This window comes from Mustelus asterias, unplaced genomic scaffold (genome assembly GCF_964213995.1).
Source record: "Mustelus asterias unplaced genomic scaffold, sMusAst1.hap1.1 HAP1_SCAFFOLD_2103, whole genome shotgun sequence".
Taxonomy (NCBI): Eukaryota; Metazoa; Chordata; class Chondrichthyes; order Carcharhiniformes; family Triakidae; genus Mustelus; species Mustelus asterias.
In genome coordinates this window covers 37,499-54,398 of record NW_027592048.1, presented here as the reverse complement: position 1 = coordinate 54,398, position 16,900 = coordinate 37,499, and the positions used below count along the sequence as shown (strand labels likewise).

The 16,900-nt window shown below is 42.4% G+C and overlaps 1 protein-coding gene across 2 annotated transcripts in view; it reads right to left on the bottom strand.

Annotated features, from left to right (window-relative positions):
- Positions 1-1,876: 1,876 nt before the first annotated feature.
- The window catches only part of LOC144489295 (organic solute transporter subunit alpha-like), a 34,450-nt gene continuing 19,426 nt past the window's right edge, over positions 1,877-16,900 (bottom strand). The window contains exons 6-7 of one of the 2 annotated variants that reach the window (XM_078207165.1): positions 13,843-14,098; positions 1,877-2,007 (exon numbers count right to left, since the gene is read on the bottom strand). In XM_078207165.1, coding sequence (XP_078063291.1) covers positions 1,997-2,007; positions 13,843-14,098 — 267 coding nt within the window. In that variant the 3' untranslated portion in view covers positions 1,877-1,996. Of the gene's footprint in view, positions 2,008-6,835; positions 9,923-13,842; positions 14,099-16,900 lie in introns of those variants that run through there. The other variant, XM_078207164.1, reaches the window with a different exon arrangement.

Sequence of the window (16,900 nt, the reverse complement as noted above, 5' to 3'; positions counted from 1 at the left end):
TACATTTACATTATCATTACAACATTTTCACTACCCCATCTCCCCCTTTCAAGTCCTTGAATTCAAAGATTTAGGCAATCTGGAATACTTTTTTCCAGTTATTTTTTGAAATTAAGAATCTTTTCATTCAGCTCAGGAGCTACTCTGGTAAGCTGACTTGACTTTGTTTTTGAACTCATAAGTTTGACAACTTTATCCAGGCGTTCAGTCCTGTTCGGAATCTATCTTCCATGGTCGCTGATTGTTCCTTGGGTCTCTTTCAATCCACCTGATAGATTGCCAGTCCGTTTTGTAGAATTTCTCTTATCTATTTCCAAAGTCTAGATGTGCTCTTCAATATTGCATATCTCAACCTTCATGTTGTTCAGATTGAACCAAAGTTCAAGAAATTACTTAATTTTGGTTGTTAATTGTGCATTCAAGCAGCTGTTCTGATGCAACAGCAATTCCTTCTCCTGTTCCAGGCAGTTTGCACAATGTTTCCTCAAGACTTCTGATGCTGGAAGTTTACATTTTAACTGAACCTCTATCTTTATGGAATTTGCTTCTACAAGTTTGTCATTTGTGTTTCCTCTTTCAAGTGTTCTGCTTCCTGTGAGTGACATTTCGGTATTCTCATCACTTCTCATTTTTCCTTTACAAATTCATCTTTCGTACGTAACAGTTGGTTCTTTATTCTGATGAGATTTTCTTTGTAAGGAGTCTAACAACACCAGGTTAACCTGGTGTTGTTAGACTCCTTACTGTGTTTACCCCAGTCCAACGCCGGCATCTCCACATCGAGATTTTCTTCAGCAGACCATAATTCCTCTGTGCTATCCTTCAAGCTCTCATTCAGTAATTGCTCTTCTGCCAGTTGTTTCTGAGACTCTTCATACTCTCTTGTGAGAAGTTCTACTTGCCCTTGCCATTCTAGGTTCGTAGTTTTGAGTTCTTGATCAATATCTTTGGAAATGTAATGTTTTCTTTCAAATGTCCAATCGTTTTCTTCATCTGTAGTCTCTCTTTTCCTTCATTTTGAAATTTTACAGAGGAACAAACTTTGACCTGAGGGTTCTTGTAGCAGGTGAAGGTCCTTAGCAGGTTTTCCTTTTCTTTGTTAAGCACAATTGCTTCATCTTGAGTTGTCTTGTAACAGATTATCATCAAGCTTTTTCTGTGGTTCCCCCATTCTGTTGTTGAAGATACTGTATTGCTTCATGCTGCTGAAGTATTATTTTTGAATTTGATCTTGAAAGACAGTTAGTTGTTCTTCTGTTTATTTTCCTGTTTAAACCTTGCCTTCTCACTGTGTTTCAGTGCATTGCTTTTGTTACTACTGATATTTCCAACATATTCAATTGATTTAACTTATGTTTTCCCAGGGGCCTTATTGGTTCCTCAAGAGTCTTTCAAGGCCGCAATTTGTTTGAGTACATTTTCTACCTGCCCTTGTGGCTAGTTGTTGTGCCAGTTGAGTTTTCCCAATTCCTGCTTCAATTTGCCAACAATGGAATTCTGAGTAGTTAGTTCCTTCTTGTACCTTTGTGACACCTCAGAAATTTGTTTGCTCAGATCTGAGAGTTTGGTTCATTGAATATTTTAGTTTATTGTATGTTTTCGAAGGTATATGCTCAGCTTGAATTTGGTGTTTCAAATCTTCCAATCCAGCTTTGATGCACACATTTTGCAACCTCATTTCATTTTATTTTTGCAGTATTTATTTATTTTGGATTTCACCAGTCAGCTTTCCTTCATATATAGCCAGCTACTCGCTCCGCACTGCAGCTGCTGTTGCAGCTTGGGTAATATGTCAGAGTTTCCAAAAAATATATTTTTGGGACTTTCGAAAATTCTTTGCCTCTCTGGCACCCTCATGTGATTTGCTCAGGGGATTTACAGCAGGTTTTCTATCCTCTTTTAAATCTTTGTACGTTCCACAACTTGAAGATTCGAATGTTATCAAAGGTTTTTAATATTTTATTGAAGCTGAATGAGGGTTCATCAATGTCTTGCATCAGAATACTTCTGCAAATACACCAAATGAGAAAAAAAACATTAACTTGTACTTTTTCTGATTTCTAACTTAATCCTGATATACTCCTGTAATCTAAAAATTCTCTTCAAGAGACTCAATTTGGATCCGTTTTGATCTTTGCCTTAGCCTAAAGTGGTCTGGCAGTTTAATTTGCTATCCGTGGCTGTTTCTTCATAACGGGAGTACCTTTTTAATTTTTATTTCCGGCAAGATGGCTCCACAATTTTTTTCTTTTTGTTCTTCCCAAGCTGGTCAGGTATTAGCATGCTGCAGTTGTGCTAATGGGGGTCACTTTTTTTAACTAATTCTCTCTGCAGGAAACCTTTAAAACAAGAAGCCTGGACCATCACATAGAGTCTAACAACACCAGGTTAAAGTCCAACAGGTTGCACCTGGTGTTGTTAGACTCCTTACTGTGTTTACCCCAGTCCAACGCCGGCATTTCCACACCATCACATAGAACCATAGAAAATAGGAGCAGCTTTGGCCCTCAGAGCCTGCTCCCGCCATTCATTATGATCTTGGCTGGTCATCCAACTCGATATACTGATCTTGCCTTCCCCCATATCCTTTAATCCCCTTCGCCCCAAGTGCTATATCTAACTGCGTCTTGAAAACATACAATGTTTTGGCCTCAACTGCTTTCTGTGGTAGCGAATTCCACAGGCTCACCACTCTGGTTGAAGAAATTGCAAATCCCCATCTCTACCCTAAATGGTCCACCCTGTACCTTCAGACTGTGACCCCTGGTCCTGGACATCCCCACCTTGGAACATCCTTCTTGCATCTACCCTGTCTAATCTTGTATGAATTTTATAGGTTTTTATGTGCCCCCCCCCTCATTCTTCTGAACTCCAGGGAATACAATCTTAACCAACTCAAACTCTCCTTATACATCAGTGCTGTCATCCCAAATATCCTGGAAGGTGATTTTTAAACGCTGCCTTGAGTTTTAAAACTTTTTTCATTCAGTCAATCTTGGACACCACACGTTATGGTGCCAGCACTGGAACCATTGCTGCAGCTTTCTGAATTTCAAGATGGTGTCGCCATTGGAGACAAAGGGATTTCCCACACTTCCCGGTTTTTGGTAGGCTCTGCTACAATGAGAATCATGTTCAGCCTTGGGGGGTGGGGAGGAGGAGAGTGTGGAATTGAACAGTGGCTGTATGGATTGACTGCCTAAGAGTTCTTTTGCTCAGCTTTAAAGTTGTAAATTTGTTGTATCATGGCTTTATTGTGCATTTGATGCCATGTGTTAATGCACTGACTCGGAGATTAGGTTTCTAGTGACTTTTTAAAACTGCACTTCTGACTCTGAAATTTTTAAAGATTTCTCAGGATTTGCCGCAATCTGAAATATTAACATTTAGCTCACCATTACTGGGTCTGTTGATTCTGTACAATGGGATTTGAAGCTGGACTTCCAAAGGAGATGCAGTTAACTCTGTTCCTGCAGTAAGGAATTTTAATTCCCTGCCTTCAGCTTCCAAACCTTTCTTTGGAGTTTCCTGGCAATTTTTCTTCTGCACCTCTCTGATTCTAGGGCTTCTTTTCAGGTCAGAATGTTTTGTTAATTATTTTTCTCAGTTTTCCATCATTTTAGTTTTTCTTTCTTTTCTACAAGGTTTTGGGTTTTTCCACAAGCTGCCACCATGTTGTAGAATATTGATCACAGTTTGGTATGTCTGAAGACGTCTTCTTGGTACTGTGTAGGTTAACTAAGTTTTTATTGACTCGTAGAACCATATACAAATATGCAGTAAAAAGTACAAGCTAGAAGCTCTATCCATTCTTGCTGGTGCACACAGCTCTGCTCAGCACTCAGCTTACCCTGGTGTGGGTCATGTGCTCTCCTCGTCATTGTGGGGTGTACTGCTCAGTCCCACATTAACCCTGTATGTGCCATACCCCTGTATTACAACCTCTAAATGTGTCTGGCTGGTTGATCATTCAAAATTGACACTCTTTGGGAATATTTGATTTGGCATTGGCTTAATATCGATGTACATCATTTGATTAATACCTGTTAAATTCTCTCATAAATTGTGTTATAATCCCAGTTGATATAACTGGACGGGAAGATCCCAGATTGGAACCCTGGCTCAAAAGACGGTAACTTTTTAAAAATATAAAATGTGGAAGAAGACTCATAAGCCTACAAATTAGTTTTAAAGAAAAAACATTTATTAAACATGAAAAATTTGGATTATAATACTCTTTACTCCCCCTTTAGCTTAACACAGGTTGGAGGGTTAACACATTACAAAGTACAGTTTAAGCTACAATGGTCTCATTAATACACACAGTCCTTTTTAAACAGACAAGATGACTGTGGTCAAATACACATTCCACTCTGAACCCGAGTTAGTGTCTGTGAATTTCTCCTCCGAATCCCCCCAGATGATTCTTATATCATGAACCATCTTGTCTCACTGAACTCCGTCTGCCATATAACTGATTTCAAAACACACTTTCAAATTTTTTTGAAATTATGCTTTCCCTCCGCTCTTTTCATTTAAGGTTTCACACTCCCCCTTCAGATTTTCTTTGTCTTAAAGGTTTATACACAAACTCTGAGGTTCAGCCACTAATTTCCACAATTATTTCAAATAATATCTCCCAGACTAGTAATTTTTCACAAACCTTAGTGCTACTGCAGATATATTTCTGGTCCCTCACAATCCAATACCTTTTCCACTCTCTGACTTTACTGAACAGTAATCTGTTCAGTAACCAGCTTGCTCTGTTCTGTTAACTCCAAACTTCTTGGAAACGTCTTTTCATTTCTCTAGTGTCCTTAACTAGCTGGACTTTAGATTTCCAGCACCTGTTTTCTTAACCATTACTCCATAGTATGGCTTTTCTTCTCGCAAGGCTGAGAGAGATGTTCGCTCTTTAGCCTTCTATTTCTAACAGAGCTGAGAGAGCCTTCTCTCACTACCAACCTCCAACTGCAATCAAATTAGCTAAACTAAAACTTAAATGCTTCTTGACCTTACAAGGCCCCATTTGGTAAGCAGCCATTGCTGGCTTATGCCGTAGCTTATGCTGGTCTTCATGCTGTAGCCTTCTCTAAGCACAATTGTCACAGTGCATTTTCAAATTGAGACATAGGTCAACCAATTCAAGCCATATTTAAGACCAGCAAAAAGACAGGCAAACAAGTCCACTTAAATATTTAGAACAAGAAAAATATTCAATGACTCAGGAACATGAGATTAAAACTATTTAGGACATTTCGGCTAGAATTGTGCATAATACCTTTTAAACAAAACGTATTCAATTGAACATATTTCTGATGACATAAAGCTAGTGGATTAATCAGAAGAGGTTTTCTAACTGATCTTCAGAAGAGTTGGTAGGTAATTTAGAATATAGCTGAGAATGTGATTCTAAACCCAGCATTTATTCTATTTAACATTGACAACAGTTAGGGTTTTTTTTAACAAGCTTGGTTTTTGATTTTTCTTAATCCTAGATCTTCCACACACGAAGCTTAATGATGACAAATCAGAGACAAATATTTGAACATGTGTATAGAGAATAATATTAACCTTGCTTCAAATGATAGCACTGTTGCATCCGCATCAGAAGCTGTGGGACTATACATTATTTCTTCTCGAGTTCCCTTCCTGAAGGCAGGTCCGACCTACAGGGTGACAACCTCCGCCACAGGTAGAGCAGGAAGATGGATCCCAAATCCACCCCGTGCTGTTGTCACCAATCTGATCCACACCAGCCATCTAGTCTGCTGAGCCAACCAGCTTCCCAGGAGTCCAGAGTTACACCGACAAAATACACTTTAACATGCACGTTGTAACCTGGAGCTTTGGATGGTGATGCTAGAGGCTCCAATTTCTTCCCATTACACAGCTGACCAGGAATCTCTTCCCCTTCTTACTGCCTGCCATTGGCGTATGTTGGAAGGATTCACAAGTTGATATCCAACCTGTTTAGCTGTGTTATGAATGCACCTTTCTTGGTCGTCAAGTCCTGGTGTGAGACTTGAACACAGTAAGAGTTTTAACAACACCAGGTTAAAGTCCAACAGGTTTATTTGGTAGCAAATGCCATTAGCTTTCGGAGCGCTGCTCCTTCGTCAGATGGAGTGGATATCTGCTCTCAAACAGGGCATACAGAGACACAAAATCAAGTTACAGAATACTGATTAGAATGCAAATCTTTACAGCTGATCAGGTCTTAAAGATACAGACAATGTGAGTGGAGGGAGCATTAGGCACAGGTTAAAGAAATGTGTATTGTCTCCAGACAGGACAGCCAGTGAGATTCTGCAAGTCCAGGAGGCAAGATTATCTTGCAATCCTTATTCATCAGGTGAGTGGAGAGGTAGGTTCACAAACACAGCATATATAGGCGAAGGCACAATTGCAAGATAAGTATAGATTGGAATGTGAAGAATAGTTGGAATGCGAGTCTTTACAGATAATGGGGAGCACTTCAGCAGTCACGGGCATTCAGCCTCTGATCTTCGGGTAAGCGTTCTCCAAGGCGGCCTTCACAACACACGACAGCCCAGAGTCGCTGAGCAGAAACTGATAGCCAAGTTCCGCACACATGAGGACGGCCTCAACCGGGATCTTGGGTTCATGTCACACTTTCGGTAACCCCCACAGCTTGCCTCCTGGACTTGCAGAATCTCACTGGCTGTCCTGTCTGGAAACAATACACATTTCTTTAACTTGTGCCTAATGCTCCCTCCACTCTCATTTTCTGTATCTTTGAGACTTGGTTGGTTGTAAGGATTCGCATTCTAATCAGTATTCTGTAACTTGATTTTGTGTCTCTGTGTGCCTTGTTTGCGAGCAGATATCCACTCCATCTGACGAAGGAGCAGCGCTCCGAAAGCTAATGGCATTTGCTACCAAATAAACCTGTTGGACTTTAACCTGGTGTTGTTAATACTCTTACTGCATATAAAGGCTGTCAATGATTGCACTCTGAGTAACTGACAGCGTATCAGCAACACCTTGGCAGTGCTGATGCTGTTGCTTGTCAGCCAGCCTAGATGCTGTCGTCCAGGCTGAGAGGGTGCAGTCTGAAGCCTGTTCTCTGAATCCACAAGGGTGATTTGTTGACTTTTGTAGGAAATAACGTTTGTTGGATAAAGTTGGTCTGGAATGGTTGCTTTATGGTGACTTTTATTTCAATGTTATGGTCAAGAGGATGCAGCAAAGATCAATCTCGGGAATGGTTAGGCTGGTGAATGAGGATTTGAGGTTCTGTTTAGTGTTAGTGTCGTTGATAAGATGAAGTTGGATAGCTCAGTTCAAAAAGGAATGTGCTGTTTGTCTCCTTCTTGTCCTTCTCCGCCCCCTCCTTTCTCCTCCTGAACTGCACACTAACTTTGGTGGAAGGGCTGTGCCTTCATGCTGGCCAGGTTATGGAGGACACGTTCTTCCATGTGTATAATAAGAAGTCTCACAACACCAGGTTCAAGTCCAACAGGTTTATTTGGCATCACGAGCTTTCAGAGCGCTACTCCTTCATCAGGTGAGTGGAGAGGTAGGTTCACAAACACAGCATATATAGGCGAAGGCACAATTGCAAGATAAGTACAGATTGGAATGTGAAGAATAGTTGGAATGTGAGTCTTTACAGATAATCAAGTCTTTACAGGTACAGACAGTGCAAGTGAAGGGAGGGATAATCACAGGTTAAAGTGAATTGTCTAAAGCTAGGACGGTTAGTAGGATTTTGGAAGCCCAGGCCAAATGGTGGGGGTTACATGTCGTGTGACATGAACCCAAGATCCCGGTTGAGGCTGTCTTCATGCTCAAGGGCATTCAGCCTCCGATCTTTGGGTAAGCATTCTCCAAGGTGGCCTTCAAGACAGACAACGCAGAATTGCCAAGCAGAAACTGATAGTCAAGTTCCAACGTTGGTATCTCCACATCATGGCATCCATGTGTATGGTATTGCTCACCCAGAATGGTATGAGACGTGAAAACATTGCTTCAATACCCCAATCACCTGTTCTATGATGTTTTCTGTTGAAGTTACTTTGTACATGTGCTGGCCGCATGTGGTCAGGGGCAGTGAAGCAGAGGCTGGAGCCAGGTCCTAGTCACCCAGCAGCCACACTCTGTTTTGATGGTGGTGGCTCAAATTCTGAAGACACAGCAGACAGACGCAGAATGAAAGTGCAATGATTGCTGCCAGGATAGTGGGTATTTACCAGCATGATGTATTGAGCACGATCATACATTAACTCCACATTCAGGGAGTGGCAACCTTTGCAGTTGTGATACCTGTCTGCATCTAAATGCAGATATCTACAAAGCCACATGTGTGCAGTTGATGGCTCCTTGCACAATGGGGAGGTCCACTATCCTGGCAAAAGCACATACATGTTCTCCTTGCTTTTCCCTGGTCAGAGAGAACACAATGAACTCCCCTCTCCTGGCATTAAGAATGTCTGTCAACTCACTTATGCAGCTGTGGACAGTGAACTGAAAGATGTTACAGATGTCGCCTGCTCCAGTCTGGAAAGAGGCTGAAACGAACTAACTCAGGTCTGCAAGCCGAGCTGTAAGTAACGGCTGAGTTCTGTCACTGTCCTTAGTAAAGTAGAGATGACACACATACTACACCTGGCTTAGGCTGAGCTAAGAGAAATTCTTGAGACCCTAGGTGGATAAGGCGTTATGCTAAGAAACCTCATCCTCCTCCCTTTATGAGCAGCTTGTGATACTGCCTCTGCTGCATCTTCCAGACCAAGGGGTTGGTAACTACAGCACACATGACTGGAAACAAGGGGTCTGCACAGAACACTTGCAGTCAGAAATGAGGCTGTTTCCATGTGCAACGCCAACCTGTGTCAACTTCATCAACTCTGCATTAGAAATTAATCAGCAACTAACGGTAGTTGATGATTCCTTTATGTAACACAGGCAGGGTCAGGGGTGAACGGTGTCCTCCCTGTTGTCAAATGTATGTACTTAGCTGGTAAGTGGTTGAAAATGGCATCGCTGATAGCAAATCAACATTACATGCCGACTGATGTCATGATCTGTCTAATTTACATATTTATGCTCCTCCTGCCCTTACTAAAATGGCATTGTGTGTGGAAGGATGTTTGCATTCTGCAGACCCCATTTTGGTATCAAAATGGCACCCATAGTGCCAAAACTATGGGCACAGAGTCCAATTTTGCAGTCATTGTCTCTGTGCCAGTAATTTTGGTCCTAAATGCAGAAATTTTGGCCGGGATTTTCCAGAACTGTTGTGGAGGGACTGGCCACCAGAGATTTGGCAACCCAGTGAAAGGTCCATTGACCTTTGGTGGGAACCAGACGATCCAGGCAGCAAGTTGTTTTATACATTTCTCTAGAGGAAGTGACACACACAGCCAACGTAAATGATGCAATGCCTGGGGGTAAACCTTGCCTTCATTTCCTGCCCTGGCCTATCAATATGTTTATATAGCATTTTAAAAAATGACAATCCAGGTTTCTCTGCAGCAGATCCATTTGGCTAACATTTCAGAGTTCTATGATGTGAAAGCAAGGACAAGGAAAGAATTGCTATATTCAGGGTTTCTACTGTTTAGTGACTTGGCAATAACTGTTTCTGACAATATAAAGAAAATACAGTTTGTGGGGCATAGTGAAATATCAAAAGTCAATCTCACACTTTAAACAGTTACATTTCATAGAATATAATGTCATATACACCACTGTAAAATTCAGCTTTCAAGCAGATAACTCACGAGGAGGCACGGAACATAATTTGATCCATGGGCAAGACCATTAAATCAGGCCATAGTGTGAAGTGGATTTTCAAAATGCAATGGAGCAAATTCTGGCATTCGTTTCCGATAATACTTTCTGGAGACGAGCATAAATATAAACATTTCCAGGATTTTTACATGGTGGTCTATTTCTGTAAAAGAAATGAGAGACTTTTTTTTCAGTGTAAATGTGAGCGAGGGAATGGAATGAAAATCAGAGAAAGTTGGTACAATATTTAATTAACAACAAGATAAATAAAATTACAGGAACATTAAGAGTGAAGCAGATACAAGAGAAATTAAAGAGTAAAATAACTGAAAAATATAAACAATAAAGAATCTGGAACGGAGAAAAACAAAGGGCAATAATGAAATACAGATATGTTCCAGCACAGTATAGGAGGAGACTACTGTGTCTGCATCAGTTCTCTGAATGAGCAATTCCTCCAGTACTATTCCCTCTCCTTCTCCCTGCAACCCTGCACATTCTTCCTTTTCAGGCAACAATCTAATTCGCTTTTGAATATCTCGATTGAACCAGCCTCCGCCACATACAGGTAATGGATTCCAGATCTTAACTATTCGCTGTGTGAAAAAGATTTTCCTTTTTTTTGCCAATTATTTAAAGCTGTGTCTTCTCGTTCTTGATCCTTTCTCAAGTGGGTTTTTCCCTATCTACTCCGTCCAGTCCCGTCACAATGTTGAACGATGTTAGCAAATCTCTGCTCAGCCATCTTTGCTACCAAATAAACCTGTTGGACTTTAACCTGGTGTTGTTAAAACTCTTACTGTGTTTACCCCAGTTCAACGCCGGCATCTCCACATCATGACAGCCATCTTTTCGCCAAGGAAAATAGTCCCAATTTCTCTGAAGGAGAGTCATATGGACTCGAAACAAAGAACAAAGAAAATTACAGCACAGGAACAGGCCCTTTGATCCTCCAAGCCTGCACCGACCATGCTGTCCGTCTGAACTAAAACCCCCTACCCTTCCGGGGACCATATCCCTCTGTTCCCATCCTATTCATGTATTTGTCCAGACGCCCCTTAAAAGTCACTATCATATCTGCTTCCACTACCTCCCCGGCAGCGAGTTCCAGGCACCCACCACCCTCTGTGTAAAAAAAAAAAAACTTGCCTCGTACATCTCCTTTAAACCTTGCCCCTCACACCTTAAACCTATGCCCCCTCATAATTGACTCTTCCACCCTGGGAGAAAGCTTCTGACTATCCACTCTGTCCATCCCCCTCTTACTTGGATGTTGACCTTGAGGATCCAGACTACTGAAGTTAGCGGATTATAAAACACCAAGAAATGCCGAGTGCACTGGACTGCCTGCCAGGGAGCTTGTGTACAATACATGAGAGAATGAGGGAGTCCAGCTCTGACTGTCAGTGCTTGGCACAAAGCATGGAGACCATGGAGTGAATGGTTAACTCCAGGCACAATGCAGTGGGGGTCTGCCATGATGGAGCCTCTGATGACAACTCTTGACAGCTTCCACACCAGCTCACAAAGCCGCTATGGGAGCTCAGACGACTGCCAGATCTGGAGTTTAATATTAACAGGGGCTTCCAGAATGCTGCATCGCTCCAGTGCATTTTTCCCATGCAGCACAGTAAGAATGTTAAAGCTTAGTCCCATGATAATGGCTAGGGTTCCATGGGAGAGGCACCCTGCTGTCATCTCCCAGGAAGACAGCATTCCTATTCTCTCCATCTCCCAGTCAGTCAGGGCACTTTGCAACACCACACAACCAGCTGGGCTGCATGGCCCCAGTCTTCACGACTCAGAGCTACTTTAAGGCACCCACCTCAATGGAAACTCAACAGCTTTTCCCCTTTCTCGCTATAAAATACAAGACAGGCACCAGAGTTTTCGGTGGGGCAATTCTTAATTTTAAAAGCGCACAATTCTCAAACAGGACATTTTTTTTTTTCCTGATTTGATGTTGGTGTTAATGATTTGAGTAAAGTTAATGCAGCTTAGAGTGCAGAGGATCGAGTGGTTGTGAGAACGGCAGTTATAAGGATGGTGGATTGTTGTTGTTTATAGAATCAAGAGTTTCTGTGAGACTTCTCACTTTGAGGGACTGCCAGGCAATTTGCTTCTGTTCTTCTTCCTCCGCCTCTTCCTGCTCTTCACTTCTTCCACTTAAGTGATGGTTAAGGGTAGTTCTTCCAAAATGCAAAATTATGCAGTGTGTATCACTAATTTGGCGACACAACTAGGGTGTACGTCACAGCTCTTCCAGAAAAGTCCAGAGAGCAGCAGCGTTGTTTGAGTATGCTGATAACCACTGAGAGACCTCTGACAGCCACATGGCTCCTGGTGTAGGGCAGCTCTGGATCTGTATCAGGCTGGAATTATGAACCTTGTCTGGGGGCGGAATAGTACTTTTCACCATGTAGCCAGTCTGTAACCCCAAAGCCTGATTGGAATAGAAATGAGACAGATGACTGACAAGGTGAATCTATCCCAGCTGCTGCTAGGAAGCCTGTACTATCTGCTGCCTGTGATCACAGACAAAACACACTGAGGGAAGAGATATCTTTTTCTTTTTAGGAAGTTGCATGTCTGCCAGTGGGTAGCAAGTAAATGTGAGAGAGGTCTATGATCCCTTGGATAAATTGCAATGTGTGCAAAGCCAGCAGTTTCTTGCTTGGCTTCACTTGGTCCTTTGTGAAGGAGGCACAGTGGTTAGTACTGCTGCCTCATAGCTCCAAGGACCCAGGTTCGATTCTGGCCTGGGTGACTCTCTGTGTGGAGGTTGCATGTTCTCCCCTGTCTGCGTGGGTTTCCTCCGGGTGCTCCGGTTTCCTCCCACAGCCCAAAGATGTGCAGGTTAGGTTGATTGGCCATGCTGAATTGCCCTTTAGTATCCCAAGATGTGCAGGGAGATTAGCGGGGTAAATATGTGGGGTTACATGGATAAGGTCTGGGTGGGATGCTCCGAAGAGTCGGTGCAGACTCGATGGGCCAAATGGCCTGCTTCTGCGCTGTAGGGATTCTATGATGCTATGATTCTATGAGATGTTACAGCTGATCCACTTCAAATAGAGAGTATTGATCACTTTCCTGATGTACAGACATTACTTGCTGCAACAACCCGGTGACGAATGTTGGGCCACAGCGATCATGACAGTTTCAGGTTGTACTGTCCCTGCCCTTGGTTCGGGGATCCAGTCTTGGCTGCAGCAAGTGACAAAGTTTTGTTTGTAGTCTCCCTGGTGAACCAGAGCCACCTCATGCAAATCTGCTGCCAACATTCCCTCTCATTCTTGCTGTGTGCATGGTTTATCCATCCAAGAACTTAGGCCTTTTAATTATTTTGAACGACTGCAAACACACGGTAACTTAAAAGAGCCAATTGTGCTTGGCCTGTGTGCCACACAGCTTAGGGGAAACAGTGTCTGCCACATTTATCTTTTACTCAGTTTGATTCAGGTGCTCAAAATGCACATTTTTTCATGACCATTTGGAAATGTCTGTAACGCTTCTTTGACTGTATTGACGCACGTCAGAGAAAACTTGAATATCATTGCACTTTTTGCGATGGCCATTTCAAATGTCTGTAATGATCTTTCACATGTCTTCGGAATAAAGTATATTTTTGCAAAAAGTAAATAAACCTAAGTCTAACTTGGACATTAACCTGTGGGAAGAAAATAATGCAAAACAGGAATATATAAAAATGTTGTAGGAATAGATAGTCAACAGTATTACTTACCTGAGGATCTGAACCTAGTTATATTTTTTGAAGTAAAATTAAAATCCTGTTAACATTTGCAGCAGAATAATTCATATCCAGAATTATATCCAGAACACAGAATTCCTCGCCATACTAAAATCTATCAGTTTCACTTCATTTTATTTGTTTATGGGATGATAATAAAGCCAATATTTATTACCTATGCACAACTGTCCTTGTGAAATGCATTATTTATTATCAAGTGCAAGTTAACAAAAGCATTGTCTTTGTTAATATATTTTAAAAGGATGTTCCTTCCTACTCCTTTTCACATCCATTATTGACAAGTGGTATTTCATATTAATAGAGATTCTACTTACGTGATGCTCTGCCTTTTGAAGAATATAGACTGCCACAGGGAATGACATTATAGGTTGCAAGGCATTCTAGAATCAGTGGCTGCAGATTGCTGAGGATGGTATAGATAATTATAATTGCATACTTGGCCATGAGATGATAACCTGCTTCTGCAATTCCAAAGGCAGCCTTCAGCAACAGGTTAAACACATATAAGGATGACAGAGCAGATATGTTCAGCATGATCTTGATGTAAAATAGGGGATTGGTTGGATGTATCTGTAACAGAAAGTTTCATTGATAAGTGTAGTTCAGAAGAAGTTCCAGCCTTTGGGCAGCCATGTTAATGTTATTTTCTACAACCATCACAACACAAACATTTTCGAAATCAACAGAGCATATCACAGATTTGTTACGCTGACAGGGGGCCAGTGAAAACTTCAGCAAATCCTGATTTAAGTTAAGAAAAGATAAACAGAATATCTTGAGCAGGAAGACATAAAACTGAACATCATCAGGAAGACTGAGTAACGTCAAGACAGGTGAACATTTCTTCATTTTCTTTTTTGTCAGTTGAGAGAAACATTTTGCGCATTTACAATGAAACACGCCCGGCTTCATCATCAAATAATCTGCATTCCCTGGTTTTCAAACTGAGAATCTTGGGATCAACCGTTGATTCAGAGTGTGGTGTGGCGGGGGGGGGGGGGGGGGGGGGGCGCACCAGGTCTGGGTGTCTGGATGAAGGCCTAAACTGAGGAGACTAGAAATATGATGTATTCAGAAAAAAAACTGTTGTCTGCTCTGTATCATGACGTGAGATTGTCCCCATCAGTCTCAAAAGTTGTTGATATTACCTGAGCAGTTTAAGGATGGTGTCAAGTGGAGTTGGCGCACTTTCCGCTGTTTTTGAGCATTGTACCATAAGGCAATGTATTTCTCAGAGGCCTGGGAAAAGTAATCTCCCAAGGATGAACATCAAATCAACGTTAACCTCAAACTTTTCAAATCTGGTCACTTCAGGTTTAGATGTGTCCATCTCTCCAAAATAATTGCTGCCCATGTAATAAAGAACATTTCGAGATGCACTCAGTACCATTTTGCTGATAGCGATTTATATTTTCTTGCTGACAACGCCACTCTTAAGGTGTGCAGCTGACTTTTGTAGTTGGACCAGTGGAAACAAAGATTTTCAACAATTGGGATGGTAGAACGAGAGTACAGAGAGTACAATGTTCATGATTTAGGAGACGGAGCAGGAGTAGATTCTTTTCACACCAACGCCAAGATTTTTTGAATGGTGGCATTCCCTTCCCGCCATCCGGGATTCAGCGGTGAATACATTGCCATCAACACTGGCTTCACTGCAGTCATTTAATGATGAAAGAAGGAAGGAAGCCCCACCTCCGACAGCTGTCAGCCAGTCTGATGGGTCAGCAGCTCTCTCGTGCCAGCAGCAGCAGAGGCTGCAATGGACAGAACTGGGACTGTAAGCAATCCCCACAGTCTAAGTCCCGTGATACCAGGATCTGGTATGTTTTGGGCATCATGAGGCAAGAAGGAGAGGCAAGAAAGACATGTGAGGGGGTGGTGGGCAGAGGGGCTGGGGATGTTAGTGGAGAGGCAGGGACTGGAGGAAGAGCCCACAGGGGGCAGATCTTTTGGGGCCATCCAATGTTATAGTAATGTAAAGAGGCCATGGTCCCAGATGACCATAGGCTGTGACTGGTGGTCATCACCACACCTCAGGCGATGGGCAAGGTTGAGAAGGTGGGGGCCTCCATGAATAACCTCAGCCGTTACGGGAATTGAACCCGCGCTGTTGACATCTCTCTACAAACTAACCAACCATGCAGCCAACTGAGCTGAACCACCCCAATGTTATAAGGAGGTCATTGATGAAGGCACTCCCCCCTCCCCGAGGCCTGAGGAGGATCACTGTGTGGGCATTCCCCTATTCGTCAACCCCTCATGCTAGCCTGAAAAGTGAGGCAGGACAGAAAATGGCCCTTAGGTGGTCATTAAATTGCCTCTTAAGTGCCTCGATTGGGGTAAGGGTAGGGGTGGGGCAGTGGCCTCACCTGTCCCACTGTAAAATTGTGAAGGGGTTGGTGGCAGGCAGCTAGGAAGGTCATTTAAAGAATTTTATGGCCACCACTCCCTCCCCTGCTGAAACACATGCTGGGGGGGTGGGGGGCGGGGGGCGGGGGGCGGGGGGCGGGGGGGGGGGGGGGGGGGTGGAATGGGATCTTCTGGTCCCACCATAGTCAATGGGGATTCCTGTTGAAGCACCTGCAGTGGGGTGACACCATCGGAGCGGGGCCAGAAGATCCCTCTAGCATGAATGTCCCATGTCAGTATTTAAGAGCTGGTTGGATAAATCATTGAAGGAAAAGGAATCAAAGAGAAATGGGATCAGAGTACACACATGTGATTAGGGCTGCTGGTTGTGCGGAGGATAAACACCAAGTTGTTGGGTTGAACACGTTGCTTTGTCTTAATATATTTATGTAATTTTCTGTTAGGTCATTAAACATTTGGCAAGTGTTTATATGAGTCTTTGTTAGGCAGATACATCCTCAGAAGTGACTTCATGTGCAGCAAACTTACAATAAAATGCGTGAGGGAATTTCTCCCATCTTTATAACAACAGTATAGAAACAACAAGAATCCATCAAATGTTGCTTCTTCCATTTGGAATGTGCAGAGTTCTGATAACACCAGTTTCATTCTCTGCAACTCAGTCATACTAGGCAGTAACTACTAGATAGCTAAAGTCATTCTCAAACCTAAGTGTTCGGTAGCGCCAATCAACAGTCTTAACAAGTCTTAGCAAGTTATAAAGGCCAAGATTAATTTGGACGATGTCAACCATGTTCCTAATTTACATTGTTTCGAACACAAAACAGTCCACAAATCAACAGAATCCCTGAATATACAAAATAATACAGACCTTTCCTGTATTTACCATAACAGATAGAAGTTTCCAGAGTTTCTAATAATAAATATTTATGGAAACTTTATTCTAAGACAATGTTAGGAACTTTCAGGATTATAAAATGGATTGAAAACTTACAAACA